The sequence below is a fragment of the Gossypium raimondii genome, chromosome 2, assembly GCF_025698545.1.
Source record: "Gossypium raimondii isolate GPD5lz chromosome 2, ASM2569854v1, whole genome shotgun sequence".
In the NCBI taxonomy this organism is placed as follows: domain Eukaryota; kingdom Viridiplantae; phylum Streptophyta; class Magnoliopsida; order Malvales; family Malvaceae; genus Gossypium; species Gossypium raimondii.
Window position 1 is genome coordinate 23,336,714 of NC_068566.1, and position 19,473 is coordinate 23,356,186.

Sequence of the window (19,473 nt, forward strand, 5' to 3'; positions counted from 1 at the left end):
CCTTTGGTGTGCCAAAGCGGGTAAGTATATACTTGTGAAAAAATTTAAGCACTGTGTTTGCATCATTCATTGGGATTGCAACAACTTTAACCCACTTCAAGATATAGTCAACAGCTACTAATATATAATATTTCCAAATGAACTTGGAAATGGTCCCATAAAATCCATACCCCAAACATCGAACAATTCAACCTCCATAATTTGCTGTTGTAACATTTTATTGCATCGGGTCTTTGAATAATGAAGACCAGTAGAATCCTGATTGGATAACCTTAGCAGTAGTTCGCATGCCACCGAAATGACCTCCAAAAGGAGCATCATGATAGTGCTTCAAGATTGAAAGCATCTTCTCTTCTGGAACACAACGCCGAATGATGGTTTCATTGCATACATTGAATAAATACGTCTCGTTCCAATGATACTTCACTAATTCACAAAGAAATATTTTTTTATGGCCTGTGACACCCAATGGGAGTTTTTCGCATACTAGATAATTAAACAAATTCACATACCAAGGGGTTGCATCTACAACAAATAACTTCTAATTTGGGAATCCGTCGACAATTTAAAGTATGTTTCCATCTTTGCTGCCAACTTCCAATCGAGACAGATGGTCTGTAACTTGATTCTTTGAACCCTTACGATCTTTTATCTCGATGTCGAATTCTTGCAACAATAAGATCCAGCGTATCAGTCTTGGTTTTGCATCCTTCTTCGCAAAAAGATATCTAAACGCTGAGTGATCAATAAATACGGTAACCTTTACACCAACAAGATAAGAGTGAAACTTGTCGAAAGTAAAGACTACATCCAAAAATTTTTCCTATGTAGTGGTATAATTGATTTGAGTCTCTGTAAGAGTTTTTCTAGCATAATAGATGGTGTGAAATATTTTTCCATTGCGTTGTCCTAGAACAACACCCACAGTAAAGTCAGTTGCATTGCACATAACTTCAAAAGGTTGAGACCAATCTGGTGCAACGACAATGGGTACATTTATTAGCTTCTTCTTTAATTGAATAAATGCATCCAAACATGCATCATAAAAGATGAATTTTTGATTCTGTTCCAGCAATAAGCATAAGGGCTTTGCAATTTTTGAGAAATCTCTAATAAATCTTCGGTAAAACCCCGCATACCCAAAGAAAACTGTAAATACCTTTCACATTTGTTGGTGGAGGTAATTTCTCAATGATTTCCACTTTAGCTTTGTCTACTTCAATGCCTTGACTAGATATGCGATGGCCTAACACAATGCCTCAGTTGCCGTGAAATGACATTTTCCCAATTTGGAACAAGATATGTGTCTTCACATCTCTGCAACACTTTATTCAAATTGTCAGCACAATGATCAAAATCATTCCCATAGACTTAGAAATTATCCATAAAAACCTCTAAAGAATCTTTAATCATAACCAAGAATATTACCATCATGCACCTTTGAAATGTTGCTGGTGCATTGCAAAGACTGAAAGGCATACGATAAAAAGAAAAAGTACCAAAGGGATAGGTGAAAGTCATTTTCTCTTGATCCTTCAGTGCAATAGAAATTTTATTGTACCTAGAATAGCTATCTAAGAAGCAGTAATAGGCTCTTCCAGTAAGCCTATCCAACAATTGGTCAATGAAAGGAAATGGGAAGTGGTATTTCCTTATGGCAGTGTTAAGTTTGCGATAATCCATACAGACTCGCCATTCCGTAGGAATGTGTTTAGGAATTAATTCATATTTTTCATTGCTAACCGCAGTAATGCCACACTTTTTAGGAACGCATTGCACTGGACTTACCTAATTTCTCTTCTTGAGTTACATCCAATGTTCTAAAGACAATAACTGGGAGAGTATTGTTATCACCAAGAAAGACATATTTAAGATGAGTAGGTAGTGGTTTCAATTCCAAAGTAGGAGCTTCGTTGATAGATGGCTTGAAAATTGGAGTTGTTCTGTTGACTAAGTATAAGGATTCAATCTGCCATCCATGTCTGAGCTCAATATTATTAGCGTCAACCTTTCTGTCATAATTATCTAAGAATTAATCATTAGATGTCACTGCAAACTCCTCAGAAAGTATTGTGCTTTGGTTATTAAATTCTTCCATAATTGGATCATCTAGCACATCAATAGTATGGCATTCTTCTTCATCCTTACATTGAATAGATTCAGAAACACTGAAGGTAACGTGCTAATCATTAAGTCATATGGTTAGTTCACCATTGTAAACATCAATAAGAGTTTGTCCGGTGGCTAAAAATGGTCGTCCCAAGATTATGGAAACCTCCTTGTCTGCCTTGCAGTCAAGTATGATAAAATCAACCAGAAAAATGAATTTATCCACACGACCTAAGATATCTTTGATTTTCCCTTCAGGTTGAGCCAATGATCGATTAGCTAGTTGCAATGTCACTACAGTAGGTTTCATGTGACCAATTCCTAACTTTCTAAAAGTAGTTTGTGGCATTAGGTTGATGCTAGCTCCCAAGTCACTAAAAACCTTGCCCAAATAATGGTTGTCAATTGAACATGGGATAGTAAAGCTTCCAGGATTAGGGGTGAGCATTCAATCGAATCGAATCGAATCAAAAATTTTTTAGTTAATCGAGTTTTCGAATCTCATTTTATCATCCTAACTTTATTTGAAGTTTTTTCGAATTGAGTCAAGTGAGATAGAATTTGAATCGAATCAAATCGAATATATTTGTTCGAGTTAAATTTTAAAAAATAATTTTGGGTCCTTGTAACAACTGTCACCCATCGTAATAAAATTTGTCCACCTTAATCAAATTTTTATTAACTTTCATCACCTCATAATTTATTTATTAATTTTTATATACTAGTTAGCTTCTTTGCTTGCTTAGTTGTTTCAATTATCTTGATTCTTGACACTATGTATTTTGGAATTAAATAATATATTAAATGTAAAAATATGATTTTTAATAAAAGTTATTTTAAAAATAAAGTGTGGAATTGATACCAATATAAAATTTTAACACAAATATTTTATGGCATAATTAATAATTCAATTTTAATATAAATATTCAAGATGACCAAACAATTCAATCATATAAATAATATAAAATGTGAAATTTAATTTAATAATATAAATAATAGATATAAATAAAATTATTACTATTTATGTTTAGTGATTTTGTTTGGATAATTTTGATTTTTTATTTGAGAGTAAAGGGTGAGAAGTAAAAGTTTAGGGGGAAAATAAAAAGTTTTGAGGAATAAAAGTTTGAGGGAAAGTAAATAGGGGGAGTAAAATTTTGGAGGGAAAATATTAAAAAAAATGGAGGGAGGAGGGTTTGGGGTAGATGAGAGGTGGGATGAGAAGGGAATAAAAGTTTTAGGGAAAAAGTGGGAGAGAGTAAAAATTTTGGGGAAAAATAAAAGGTTTTGAGGGTTTTGGGAGTAAAATTTTGAGAAAAAGTAAATGGGAGAGTAAAATTTTGGTGGGAAATGAATTTTGGGTAGATTGGGGGGTTAGGAGGGGAGGGGAGTAAAAGTTTTGGGGGGAAAGTGGGAAAGAGTAAAATTTTTGAGGGAAAAGTAAAAAGGTTTGGGAGTTTGGGGTAAAAATGTAAAATATTATAGTTTGATATTCGAATTATGCAAATTATTTGAATATTAGGCCGTGTGGGCATTTGAAGTAGGGACACACGATCGTGTCTAAGCCCGTGCCCATGCCCATGTAACTCTCTAACTTGGTTCATACGGCCAAGCCACAAGCCCGTGTGCCAAGCCGTGTAACACTCGAAATACAACCTTTAAAAAATTTAGGGGACACACGACCGTGTCCCATGGCCATGTGTCACAAACGGCTGAGACACACACTCGTGTCTTAGGCCATGTGGACAAGAAATAGGCCAATTTAGAGCCATTCCTTTCACCCATTACTAGCTCACACCTACAAGATAGCTTTCGAACATACCAAAGCATGCATATTAAGACCAATTCAATAGGTCATTTATCCATACAACCAATATCCCAAAAGGCACCTCAAACATAATCATCAAATCAACCTAAATATGTGCACATTTACCATTTATGAACTATTTTGTTTCCATGCCAAAACATATCACAATTGATACATATCAATCATACCGAATTAATATCCAAATGGTCATAATTCAACTAAACGTATTTGATTTAAATTCTATATCAATACATGTCATAAATGATCATTTTGCAACCATGCCCACAATTATCACTTTGGTCACAAATCATACATCAATTTAATCTTATAAACACCAATCATCAAGGCATCAAAATAACATAAGTTTTACAAATTCAAAGCAACATTTCATGCCAATATCACACACAAGCATACAAATTTGGTCATTCTAAACATATCATCTTTAAATCAATTCAACATTAGCCATCGAGCCCAAAAATGCCAAAATGTCATCAATCATAAACCATATTTACAAGCCAACATAATGGTTATATCATCAAGCACAAAACACCTATACATGTCATTATAACTGTAATCAAAGCATAAAAATCTACCGATAAAATCGATGGATAGTGTGATGGATCTCCGACTAGCTTCCAACCTAATCGAGCTTCCGATAATCTGTAAAGTAAAGGAAAATAACTACATAAGCAATGTATGCTTAGTAAGTTCGTATAAACTTTAAGCATAATAATCCATTTCAATAATAAAATTTATAGAATAAACATAAATCTTTGCCAATGTCATAAGATTAATAAATCGATATGGTCATCAAATCACAAATGAGTAAGTTCATTATTGTCACATACATTTATCATTCATAATATGATAGGCTTTTATGGGACTTAATAGATAATCATCAAATTTTCTATAAGATTATACACTTGTCAATATACCTTCTTTTCATTCCATTCCCAATGCTTACCATAAACCTAAACAACATTATCAATTCCCGACTTAGTGTATTTATCCATGATATAGGTATATTCATCCAAAGCATACGTAAACTTCACACATATAGTACATCATTCAAATCATTACTCCCTTTTCATCAAATTTCATTTCAACTATGAATTTACCATTTCATTACCTTTCCTCACTCGTTTCATATGCATAACACACAAGATATACGCACAAAATCAACCATGACTACAAACTAGGGCATTTAAACATAGCTCATTTGGAATCAACTACATAATCAACCATTGCATAAGAAATTACGTACTTTGATTTCTTTCACCTTTTCATGGACATAAGCATTTTACCAATTGAGCACTTACCGTTTCAATGTATTTCATTAAGATTAAATAATATCACCAAAAATAATAATAACAGTCATACCCGAACCAATACTCAACAATAATCCTTAGCTTACATGCCAATTCACTCAAAATACACGAGTGTGTCAAACCAGAATCAACTAAAGAAAATAATGGAGTAGATTGCAAAGTGAAAGTATATACGATAACATCAGTCAGATCCTAATCCTCTAGCTCCCTAACAGTATAAACTCGAGCTGGACCACTAGACTCAACCTATGAAGCAATAGTATCAAGAATCTGTTGCCCAACCGGTCTCCCATTATCTCTACCGCGACTACGGCGTAGAAGCAAGTGCCAAACTATGAATTTGTGAAACCTCAACTCTATTTGAATAGCCCCTAAGAAAATGTTCCTTCGAACCACATTTAAAACATGCACCTGTCAACTTATGATAGTCACCAGAATGCCTACACTCACAATGTGCACAAAGTGGCCATCCAAAACCATTCGTACTAACCACAATACTACCCTATTCGCTAAACTAACTCGGCCAAAACCCACGTCTCGCACCCTTACCAGAACCATGACTATCACGCCCTCTCTTACGCGGTCGACTAGATGCACCATCAAAAACTCTCTTACCAAAATCAGTAACCATAGAACGAGGCAGTTCAGCTAAAGTCTTCTCAACTGTCTTCGCTCTCTCAACTAGCTCATCAAACATCTCTACATTTTAAGCTACCAAATAAACTCGAATCTCACAACTAAGCCCAAATCGAAACCTCTTACAATGGTTTCTTTCAAAAAGAATCATCTTAGGAGTGTACTAACTAAGTCGCACAAACTCTGCCTCACAGTCGGCCACTGACAAATCACCTTGAACTAGACTAGAAATTCACGCTTACGAGCCTCTATATACTGCTCGCCCTTAAACTTCCTCCTAAAAACCTCGAGAAAGAAATTCCAAGTCAACCTATCAGAAGCAGTACCTCTCTTAACAGTACTCCACCAATGATGAACCTTACCATAGAGTAAGGACACCGCACAACCCAACTTCTCCTCGTCAAAACAGGGCATCTGCTCGAGGAACCTTTTAACTCCTTCCAGCCAATACTCAGCTACGGTCGGATCAATACCTTTCACTCCAAAAAATTCCTTGCCACCGAATGTTCGAAGACATTCAAGTGATAACCCTCGATTAACCGGTGCAGGATTGGCAAGTATAAGAAGAGGGTTAGCACCAGCAATCTACAAAACACTTCTATCATAACTTCCATCAGAAGGCCTACACCCTCATCAGGTATAGTCACTCTATGCGGCAGCACAGGAGGTTCAAAAGATGTACCATTCTCTTGAGCACTAGCTCTCACATTAACACGTATAGGAGGCCTATCTAGTGATCTAGCATACAAACAAACAAATAAACGGTGTGAGTGGTGAGGAGATGATCCAAGTCTTATTCCTACAAGAAAACTTTAGGATTAAGGCAATGTGTTCCCGTTCTTACCACACATACAATTCAACAAACTATTTTAAGCAATCTCATGCCACTCAATCAGAGTTATATCAACAATTTCAAGAAATCAAAGGGATTTAAACTCCTAAGTTTCGAAACTCCAAACACCCAACAATCACCTAGGTCTGAGTGTTATTGAACCTAAACTCTGATACCACCAAATGTAACACCCTATATCTGGCCTAATCGCCACACCCGAATATCAAGATGTCACACCACCGTCTAATGTTTTACACAACAAGTAAAAGCTCATTCTATTGAAACGTCTTCCATTTTAGTATTCCTATAGGTTTTAAGTCAATCAAACTCTTTAATATTATTGTTGCATTCTAAACATACATCAAATAGTATTATAATAAGAATTAAACATGCATAAGGTCCATTTAGCAAAATCCCAAAACTGACCACGTAGGTATCATTACTAAAGGTGAGGTATCGATAATTCTCTCAAGTGGTATCGCCAATTTGAAAATCGGTACCAAAACTGCTTATTGTCTTTCGCTTAAAAACCCAAACCTCAAAAATTATCGGTACCTCTACCAAAGTATGGATATTTCTACCCCGATTATTGATACTCATGATAGGGTATCGATACAAAATTACGTTACTGTCTCTCTACACATTTCAAAATCACAGAGGTATCGTTTTTATACAATAATCAATACCTCTATTCTAGACCAGAAAAATACAATATACTTGAGCATATAAATCATTCAAACATGTATCAATCCATCATGCTAACATACTGTCATCTAATAAACATCAAAATAGCCATAATAATAGTCTCAAACATCAAAAGTAAGTTGGAGCAATAATCAACATCATACGAAATGAATCTCATAAACTTAGGAACAAATAGTCTATGGAAGCATCTAAAACATCAAGGTAAATATCAGTAAAAGTCTACCACATTGCCTTATTCCCAAAAAGAACACGGATAACAAAATAACAGAAAAATATTTGCTTAGAATCACCCATCAGAACCACACCGGTCACACCGAGACGCTACTAATTTGCAATGGTTAAAAAGGAATGGGTGAGCTTAACAAGCTCAGTGAATACGTAGAACAACTGCCGTGCAAACATGTCATCAAGCATTAGTGGAACACATACATGGCATAATTAGAATAATCGTAACCTTCTCGACATATTACATTTACACATACATGTTCAACAGTTTATTAGTTAAGTCATTACATACACTATCATATATACATCGCAATACATACAAACATATTTATAGAAAATTTCCATAATAGTCACATATCATATAAACACATATCACAATACAAACATACTCATATTTTAAGATAATTGGAGATAATTTGGCACTTAAGTTATGAAACGTAAAGGTGGGCATTATCACCATTCATCGGATACACGGATCTCCAACAAACCACATAGACTTATTGAGTTAAACATGTCCCGTAAGTGAAGTGTTAAGCTAACACTCTCCAACACACCAAACATGTACCGTTGAATGGAGCTTAGCTCACATTCTCTTATCTCTCCAAACATGTCCCAAGGCCTCAATTACCAAACCACATATATATATAGGTGAGTACTCACAATCCTATGGCATGTCAACTAAATCCAATGGTCTCAAGTATCACAAGGCCAAAATATTCGTATTTAAACACACATATTACTTACCAATTTCTGATTACTTTCACTGTACATTTGTATCATTTTCACAATATTATCACTGTCACTTAGCCTGTATGACATGCTTACACATATACTCTTTCACAATAGTAATCATAAACATATAACACATATATAACATCCCATTTCGGTTCACAATTACATAATAACGCAAGAACATATCTCACAAGATAAACATGGGTACAAGAAAGCTTACACTTGAAATTTAGAGTAGGGGCTTAGGCTACCGCTATATTCTCAAATAACGCATTAAATTGTGTCCACAAGCAGTTAATCTAAACACTCATCACTACGCTTTCGTCGAAATGCCGAAAGCTCAAACTAGCCTTTCCTAGCTTGTAGATGGTCCTAACGAATCTGAAACATCAACACAACATTTCATACAATAATACATTCAAAAATTAGCTAAGAACTCATAACAAGCAATCAAAACATAAGCGTAAAACTATGCTTTCATGTAGCCAAAATCTTTAACATAGCAATCTTTACATTCGGATATCTCGGTCTATACATAGTCTTTTTTTCCCTAAAACCAATTATGTTCATCTTATATTTTACCTACGACTAATTTCCAACCTTTAAACTACACTAAAATACTCAGTTCATATTATCGACTTTTTCGACATGTTTATAGCTATTTTCCAAAAATTCATTAAAATTCAAGAAATCCTTAACGATACTTTTAAAAAAGTTTAGAAACTCTTAATCATATTAAAACCTATTGATTAACACTTTGATATCACATTTTTACTTGAAAATCAATTCCGCCATTAATGACTCTATGACTCTATTTTTGACTTTTAATCAAAACATCTATGACTCTATTTTTGACTTTTAATCAAAACATGCGATTCAATAATTAAAAATTTAGTTTCAAATACCTAATAACATTAAAAGCTTAAAAGAAAGTGAATGGTTACCTTTGAGGGAAGAAATAACAAGTTTTTTATACAAACCCGGGAAACCCACAAATGAAGAAGGTGATGAAATCTATGGAATTTTAAAGTGTTTCCTTGAAAATGTATGAAGGTTTAATTCTTTGGGAATGGTGGGAATCAAGGAATCAAGATTTAAATAACAAAATCGAGTGGGATTGGCTTGGGAGAACAAGAAACGACAAGGCAATGGTTTTGGGAATAATTAACATGATATGCTGAAGCTAGGGGTTTATTTTAGGTTTAATTTAAAATCAAGTATAATTTCTTCCTAAAAGCTCACAATTTGTCCTGTTTAAAAATTAGTCTTTTTTTCTAAAATTAAAGGTTTCTAAAGCACTTTTTCAAAAATTGATTTGACTTTTCTAAAAACCATAGTCAAAAGCATTACCGATAAACCATGTCGCAAAATTTTGAACACGCTAAGGCTAAAATTATTAAAATACCCCTAAAACTCCTAGGCCCTATTTTGGGGTGTTAAACACCCAGGCGAAAACACAATTTGGAGCACGACTGTGAGTCCTGACTTCGAATGTTCACACGGTCTGGGCTGTGTCACATAGTCGTGTGACCCATGTTTTGTAAATTTTCAAGTTTTTCTGAAATTTTTTTATTTCTTTTTATTTGATCCTAGATTGTTCTCAAACTATTTTTAAGGCCCCGTAAGTCTCATTTAAAGCCCAAAATTGTATTTATATAATGAATTGATTTGTTTATTATATGCCTGTGATATATTTGCTTAACTGTTTTAAAATGAAGTCAAATATTTTGTTTTGCTCAGTAACACTTTATAACCCTAATTCAGTAACAAAAACGGGTTAGGGATGTTACAAAATAGGTGTGTAAAAGTGATTCATATGCTTATGTTATGCTTGAAATGATTTGGTAGCTTTAGTGCATAAGATATAAAGTTGAATTGGAGTGAGTTTGAGATTTTTTTGAATGGTTAGTTTGGTGTTAAATTGAGTTATTGTTTGAGGTGCCTAGGAAGGCATATTGGAATGATATACATATACTATTTTAGTTTTTTTTGGGTTGTTGATTGAGGTGTCAATTGTGTCATATTGATTAGGCACTTAAAATGGTTGTTGTAAGTAATGTTTTTGCATGTTTTTTTATGCTTTTGAAGTTGATTGAGATATGGTATATTTGGTTGCTTATGGTATAAGTGAGTTAGGGTTATAAAGCTTACATTGAAAGGTATTTCCAGGTATACACGACATATGACACAGATGTGCGGCCTGTAGGTTTTGGTTGGTTTTTGGTGCACACGACCACAGTCTGTTACACGGTTGTGTGACATATTTTTGAATATTTACACTTTTGACCTACACGGCCTTGGTGAGTGTACATAGTTGTTCACACGACTGTGTTACTCCAACCTTACATAGCATCAGTTTGTTGCACAGCTTGCCTACACGGCCATGTGTCCCATCCCACACGGCCTTAGCATTTTTGCACGGTCAGGGGACACGATCGTGTGACCTATGTTTACAGATTTTTCCTAACTTTTTGTTTTTGTTTCAAAATTATCCTTGTTTGATATCGTGTTGGTTTTAAGCTTTCGTAATCTCGATATTAAATCAAAATTTATTAAACTACATGTTAAACTTGGTTATATATATGACATGTTGATAATTAATTGAGATTTTGAACTACAATTTGCATGTAATTATTTGGTACTTGTTCGTAGCATCCTATTACCGGGTAAGGGATGTTACAAAATGATGATTATTTTAAAGCTAATTTTGTAATATGGGAGAAAATAAATAAATCAATAAAATTAGAATAATTTAAAATAAATAAATCAAGTTTTTACCTCAAATTTTTAATTAATAATTGTAAACTAAATTATAATTTTAATTATCACATTTTCTATAGTTTATACTTATAGTTCTATTCATGTAATACCTCTATTTTAAAATTGGATCAATTTTTTAACTAATAATTCTAAATTAAATTATAATTATTTTAAAAATTTGTTTACTAATATAAAGAAAATAAATGGTATTATCGTTGGTTCAAAAATTTTCCAAATTTGTGTTTATATATATTAGTTTTAACTAATAATTGTAGACTAAATTATATTTGTTATGAATATCTTATTAAGTGGGTGTCCATCAAGATCGAGATAAGTTTTGATGTACTTTAAATTCTTATAGTCATTAGAAGTAGATATCAACTTCATTTATACTTCTTATACCAATAAATAGAGACTTTGGAGAGACTTTGTAAATATTCGATTGATCAATAAAATATGCTCTCTCTCTCTTTTGCTTTCCCATTCTCTTTATTCTTTATTCTATTTATTTTATTTTATAACATGTTAACAACACGATTTTTTTTTATAATACGGCCACTCCAAATCTGTTGCTCAAGTTGTTGTAGGTTGCCTTCTAGAGCTATTGTACTTTCAATCTTCAATTGAGGCTTGCGCACTATGGGTAACCATTATCAAAGAAATTTATATAATCCTTACGTGGGTGATGATAGTGATATTAAAGATCTTCAGGTATATTTTACTATGGTTTATTTATTATGTTATGTTTATTATAATTGGAGACTAATCATGACAACATGAATAGATAGATTTTGATTTGAAATCCACGCATTTTTGCGATGGTGATTATGAAATAAATAATCTATTGGGACGATTATAATATTGCATTCCCTGAACTGAACGCAAGAATAAAAGAATTTAAATCAATATTATTTCAATATTTGGTAGTACAAAATTAGTTGAAAGTTCTAGAAGAGCTAATATATCAATATCTAAAAGAACAAAATTTGTGATGGTTAATACATTAGTTTTAAAAGATATTCATTATAATGGATATCATATTGAGATTGTGAATGAAGAAAAGATTATTTGTTTTGGATATTTGAAGATTTTGGCATATTCTCAAGCAAATATTGCATATTTGAAAATTATATTTATGGACTTAGTGGCATTATAGATTTCACTTTGGTTTAAACATTTCCAGTAGTAAATGTCACTATAGTACTTATATGTTGATACAAAGTAAAAGGAATGACAGTACGATTACCAATTTGTCACAATTTATGTTGACATTATTAGTACAGTTGAAATGCATGTTAAAGTAAACCAGAAGTTTACTAATACAAATGCATTTACTACTTGGCGTGACTAGTTAGACCATCCTGGATTATATATGATGTGAAAATTAATTGATAATTCAAATGGACATTCATTAAAGAACCATAAGATTATTTAATTTAAAGAATTCTCATTTGTTGTTTGTTCTCAATGAAAATTAATCCTTAGAAACTCACTAGCTAAAGTTGAGATTTAATGTCTTACATTTTTTAAATGAATATAGGCCCATTCATCCACCATGTTCTACAAAATAATCACATATGTGTTATCAACTTGCAACTTGTCATTTGCAAGATTGCTTGTTTAAATAATTAATTTCAGATCATGCAATTAAAACAATTAATCTTGCTAATACTAATGATTTTTTATCTCAGTCTTTTATTGATTGAGTTTGAAAAACTTTTGTAAAAGTTTGTTATTTATGCGCATAATGGTTTAGAGAAATTATTGATTGGACGCCTCTGGTTAATGTCTAAATCATTACTTATGAGAACTAAACTTCCTATTTCAACATGGGATTATGTTGATTTACGTGTTGTACGTATCAAACCAATAAGTTATAAATATTCCCTACTACAATTGATTTTTGGTTAAGAGCTAAATATTTCTCATCTTTGAATTTTTGTATGTGCAATTATATTCCAATTGCTCCACCACAACAAATATGAGTGAATACTCAAAGAAAGTTGGGAATATATATTAATTACGAGTCTCCTTGTATTATTATATGTTTTAAATGTATTGGAGATTCAATTATGACATGATTTGTGATTGTTATTTTGATTCAATTGTTTTTCCGACATTAGGAGGAGAGAAATAATAACTTATAATGAGTTAGGGGAGAGTAATTTGAACTAGAAGTACAACAAAGATAACTTATTACAAGTTCCAAATATGAAAATTCTTATAAAAGAAAATAATTCTTCTAGATGGTTTTATAGTGAAGGCGAGTGCTTCGAAAGACACCCAGGACATAACAAATAAGTAAAACTCCAGAAGAGATTCAGGTACCTGAAACTGAAGATTAAAATAGTGAAAATAAGATATCCTGATAAATTGTGTCAATTTGAGAAAATGTCGAACCGATAATTAAGGTGGTCGGCAATGGTTTTGCATGCAATATTATTTTTGAAATAATAAAATAAAATAAGGATCTTGAATAAATCTATTGAAAAATATTGATATGAAATAAATTGGTCAAAATAGAAAGACACAACTCAAGTACAATTAAATTCGTGGAGTTTTTGGACCACTAGTCTAAATATCTAAAGGTATAAAGCCAATGAGGGTACAAATGAAGTAGTTTTGCAAAAATGGAATAATATGAAGTTTTTCACTAAGTTCTGGCATTGATTATGAAAAGATATAATATTCTTTTGTGATGGATGCAATAATCTTTAGATATATTATTTTGACAATTTATAAAATATTTAACTTATGATAATTGTTGTTGTTATAACTTTTATGAATCACTATATAGCAAAGTTTATATTAAAATCCTTGAAGAATTCGAATGCTAGAAGCATATTGAAATTATCGGAAATTATCGAGAAATTATTCATTTATACAATTGAAATAATTGAATATATGTGGTAAATTTGACTTAATCAATAGTAGTTGAAAGAGGATTATGAGGGATCATGATTAAAGTTTGTTATGTTATTATTGAAACTCCTGAAGAGATCAAAATATATTTTCCCAAAATTTCCCCTTACTCATGACTTTTAAAAGAATGGTGATATAAATGATTAACAAATACATTCAAATAGTAAAAACTAGTATTTAAGATTGAATATGTAGAATATGAGAAAGTATGTGATGTTTTCATGAGGGGGAGTACATACGCATTATACTCTTTTTCCCTTAACCAAGGTTTTGTCCCATTAGGTTTTCCTAGTAAGGCTTTTAATGATGTTGCATATTAAGTTTATTATAGATATGTGTACTCTTTTTCCTTCACTAGGATTTTTTTCCTACAGAGTTTTTATCTTAGCAAGGTTTTAACAAGGCACATTACTTACAAATGGACATTCAATGGAGAGTTTTATGAATATCTTATTAAGTGGATATTCATCAAGATCAAGATAAATTTTGATATACTTTAAATTCTAATAGCCATTAGTAGTAGACCTCTACTTCATTTATACTTCTTAAGGCTATAAATAGAGACTTTAAATAAGCTTTGTAAATATTCGATTAATTAATAAAATAAGCTTTCTTTTGCTCTCCGATTCTCTTTATTATTTATTTTGTCTTTTATTTTATAACAATAATTATAATTATAATAATATTTTCTATATTTTATGCTTAGAGTTCTATTCAAGTAATAACTCTATTTTAAAATTGGCACAATTTTTAACTAGTAATTTTAAATTAAATTATTATTTTAAAATTTAATTTAGTAACATAACAGAAAATAAAAATTATTTTTGTCAGTTTAAAAGTTTCTACAAACTTATGCTTTATATTTATATATGATAGATTTCTAATTAAATTTCAATAAAATATTATTTTCTTTAACATTTGAGAATTTCAAATTAGAAATAACAGAAATAAATACCACGTTTTAAAATAATTCTGATAATATAGATTTTAAAAAGAAAAATTAACCAAAAAATGAGAAATTTGTAAAGCATGAGTACTAGAGGATGAACTAGACAAATTTTATGGTCGATATCAGCTTACTGACATGCAAAATAAGAATATTAATTTTCTATAAATAAAAAATTTCAACAAAATGTGAAATTTTATATGATACTTCAAAAATAATTTATGACAAACCAATCCTAGCCAATGCCAGGCAAGTCCAGCTTACAAAATCTAAGTTTTCATTTTACGGTTCTGTGGGTAAATTGGAAAGAATATAAAGGATATTTCAGTCATTTGGTAACGAATAGGAAAAAAAAAGATTATTGGTTACCTGGATATCCAAGTTTTGCCATAAAACGGCGATTGAAGTATTTTCCTGCATTTCACTCCATATTTAACTACAATTCATTGTAAAATAAATAAATAACTTTCAATATTTTGTTCTAATTCAATAATAATAAAGGACTAAAACAGGTAGGCTTCCTCAAATTTTCCCTCACATTCGTTGCTATATATTGTCCCCGCTTCGCTTTTTTTAAGAATTAACTGATAAATTTTAAATTTAGTTTAAACTAATTAATGCATGTAACGATTTCTGAAAATTAGGTGGAGTTCAGATTTTATTGCAGGGTTCTTCGAGATCAGTTCATAAATATTTATTTTTATACAAATTACAAATTAGAAAAAGGATGATTGATAGAGTTTAAGTCCTAATTTATGAGGTACTAACAAATGATTTAATAATTACTCTATGTTGGCAGTGACATAAATATAAATTTAACACAAAATATCCTGAAGTAAATAAAATTTTATCAGCAACGTTAATGAAATAATGCGATGTCATCTCATTTACCAATAAGTGTACATGATAATACATCTAATATAATTTTAAGTATAGTTAATAAAAATATATAAGTTTTTAAGTAAAACCACTCGCCATTCACGCCCTTAAGTCATCTTGTACTCTCTTCCTTCTCTCTCTTTCTTTTTTGTTCTTTCTTTATTGTCTATAAAAGCAAATCAATCAAAGCTCAAACAGTTGTTAATTTCCATCTCTTCGAAAACACCCATCTTTTTCTTCCTTTATTTGTTTTTCTCGTGTTTTCAACCATGGCTGACTACCCTTACACCAATTTCTTCTCAGGTTGGTTCAAGTTCAACCCTGTTCAACATTACCCATCTCCAAACCCCCCACCTCCTCCTCCACCCCATCCCCTCCAACAACCTAATTCTTTCACCCATGACTTTTATAGCAACAGTAGAAATGATCGAAGCAGCCATATTAACCCTTTCTTTCACTACCAGACCAGCTGCTCATCATCATCACCTCCTTCGCCTCCTGTTAGGGAAGCCTTGCCACTATTGAGCTTGAGCCCCACAAGACAGAATAATGAAGATCAAGATCAGGATCAGTGTTCTTGGACCACTGCCATGAATGTAGACAGCACCAAAGGGAAAGAGGAAGGTCGGCGGCTACTCTTCACTAACACCACTGCAGCAGAAGCTGAAGATGAAACTGTTACTGTTGCACTGCATATAGGGTTACCAAGCCCTAGTGCTTCAGAGTTGGCTTCATTTTTATCATCTTCCTCAGAGATAACCGATAAAGATGGGGATGGTGATGATTCTTCTGGGTGCGCAGTTAACAGGCTCAACAAGGGACAGTATTGGATCCCTACCCCTTCTCAGATTCTTATTGGCCCTACTCAGTTCTCTTGTCCTGTTTGCTGCAAAACCTTCAATAGATACAACAACATGCAAGTAAGCTCTCTCATCACTTCAATTATTGCATCCTTTACTTCCTAGCTTCTCTTTTCTTTAAGCTCTTTCTTTTCTTTTCTTTTTTTTAAAAAAAGAAGAAGATAAATTGTATAAATAAAACACATCCATCCCAAGTCTTTCTCTTACGACTTCTTGCCTGATTGACATCTTGTAACCCATTTTCTTATACGTAGATCTTCTGGTTCATTGTTTTTTGTTGCATGGCTTGTGGGTTTTGTGGTTTGAATGACCCGGATCCACTCTAAGTTCGATATCTAGGACTATGAATCAGGCTTCAACCAACAAGTTTTCCTTCATGCTTGCTTATCTAATTGTAAACTTATTTATGTTTCGTTTGTGTTAATTATTTTTTTTTAAATAAACTTCATTTTGAGCTTAATTCATTCTATAATGGTGTTTGAGACTCGATTTATTCAAATTAAATAAATTATTGTCAATATCATAATAAAGTAGTGGTTAAATAACTTGTTGCCAATTCAATGTTCAAACTTTGTTATTGTCTTCTTCATCCCCAATTTGTAACATGTGAAAAAAAAACCACAGGAATTTTTTCTCCATCATGTTTGCTACCCCCATCCTATTGTGAAACTCTGCATTTTCTTTTTTTTTATTCACCAGATAGTCGGAATAAGAGAAAATGCAATGGGCACATTACTTTGTTCAACCCATTGCTAAAGGTTCTTCTTTTCTTTCGATGAAAATCATGTAAAATATTTTCCTGTAATATTTGGTTTTTTGAAAATTTTTCTTTTTATTTGATACTAATTTCTTTCTAATTAATTGAAAAATTACTAGTCAAACTGTACTCAAAATTCGGACATCTTTAGGGAGGAAAAGGTAGTTCAAACTGGAGTACAAAGTTAGGCATGCATTAATGTGGTTTAAGTCATCTAATAACCCCAATTGCAGTTTTTAATCAAATTAGTGCAAACATGGTCAGTGAAAGACTTTACATTATATTAATAAATTTACGTAATTAGCAAAAATGCTCCTATCACCTATGTTTAGGCAAAAATGGTTTGGGGAATCTGTGAGGGAAGGAGATGAAAGTAAAGGCACCACTTGATGTGAAAAGAAAAAAAAAATTAGGGTTTTTGTTGAGGCAATGTGTATTATTTAAAATAATAAATATAATAAAACATAAAACAATGATATTATGAAATTGTTAAATATAATTGAGGAATAAAATCAAATTAAACACAACTTTTTCACCATTTATTTCATAAACAAAAATCTAGCAGCTCGTATATACTGATATCAATACTATCTTTCTAGTGATTGAACAACACACTCGTTGTTCCTAATGCCTATGGTACTTTTTGTGCTTTAAAGGCAGCATAGAGCTGAAATTTTTGCAGTTATTTTTTTTGGTGCTGAACAAAGCAACCAATTTATCTGTCTGAACCTTCAGTTTACAACAAAGCACTGCAGGCATGATCAAGAAACCCCATATCTGGGAGATATCTTTTCTCCAATCTTCTACATCGAGAATCTCATCAACCTAAATTTCACACCTCAACTTCGGGATGCGGTCCAATAGAGGTTCAGCTGAGGATTTTCTTTTGCTTCCTAAACAAAATTGATTTCCTTTTTGAGAACATAATTACAAGATTTTTTTCTTTTTTACAAGCATATCAACAATATAGATGGTACTGACCGTGTTAGAATTCTATATACAAGGAAAAATACTCATTTGTCTCAAGACACCAAGTTTTGTTGGCTTCTACTGATTTTTGTTTTGACTCATGAATTGTATACAGATGCATATGTGGGGGCATGGATCTCAGTATAGGAAAGGGCCCGAATCGCTAAGGGGAACCCAACCAACCGGAATGTTAAGACTTCCTTGCTATTGTTGTGCACCAGGGTGTAGGAACAACATTGACCATCCAAGAGCGAAGCCACTGAAGGATTTTCGAACCTTGCAAACACATTACAAGAGGAAGCATGGGATCAAGCCCTTCATGTGTAGGAAATGTGGAAAGGCATTTGCTGTGAGAGGAGACTGGAGAACCCATGAGAAGAACTGCGGGAAGCTCTGGTATTGCATTTGCGGCTCGGATTTCAAGCACAAAAGATCTCTTAAAGACCACATTAAGGCTTTTGGGAATGGCCATGCTGCTTATGGCATCGATGGCCTGGAAGAAGATGATGAGCCTGCATCTGAAGTGGAACAAGATAATGACTCCATGCAGTGATTGAATAAATTTAAAAAGAAAAGAAAAGAAAGAATGAATTGTTAATTAATTATGTGTTTTATTTTCAAGGCTTCCAAAGTAAGAACTTTATATATATATATATGAATCAATTTACTTGGGGAAGGCATTTCAATATTTCTTTTTTTTGTAATTTCCTTATTAATGTAGATTGTAGGGTCCCTTAACATATGTTAAATTCATGTATATATATCCATTTCCCTTGAAATTGGTCATTTCAGTGGTTTCTTTCCGTTTTCAGTGTGCTTTTCAACCTTCTTCATCAACATAGGCATAGTAAATAATCATAAATTGCTTTGATTCTTAATCACCAAAATGGAAAACAGAAGCTAAAACCAAATACCCTTGTTGGAATAATCACATTGTTGATGCAGTAGCCGATAATTATGATACCCTCATTGAAAAGAAGATAATCGGAAATCTACTTTTATATAA

At 32.3% G+C, this 19,473-nt stretch overlaps 1 protein-coding gene across 1 annotated transcript; it reads left to right on the forward strand.

The window, feature by feature from the left end:
- Positions 1–16,000: 16,000 nt before the first annotated feature.
- Positions 16,001–19,153, forward strand: LOC105788330 (zinc finger protein WIP2). Its single transcript, XM_012615177.2, has 2 exons — positions 16,001–16,801; positions 18,583–19,153. Exons 1-2 carry the CDS (start codon positions 16,151–16,153, stop codon positions 19,018–19,020), a joined length of 1,089 nt encoding a protein of 362 aa, XP_012470631.1. The 5' UTR covers positions 16,001–16,150; the 3' UTR covers positions 19,021–19,153.
- The last annotated feature ends 320 nt before the right edge of the window (positions 19,154–19,473 follow it).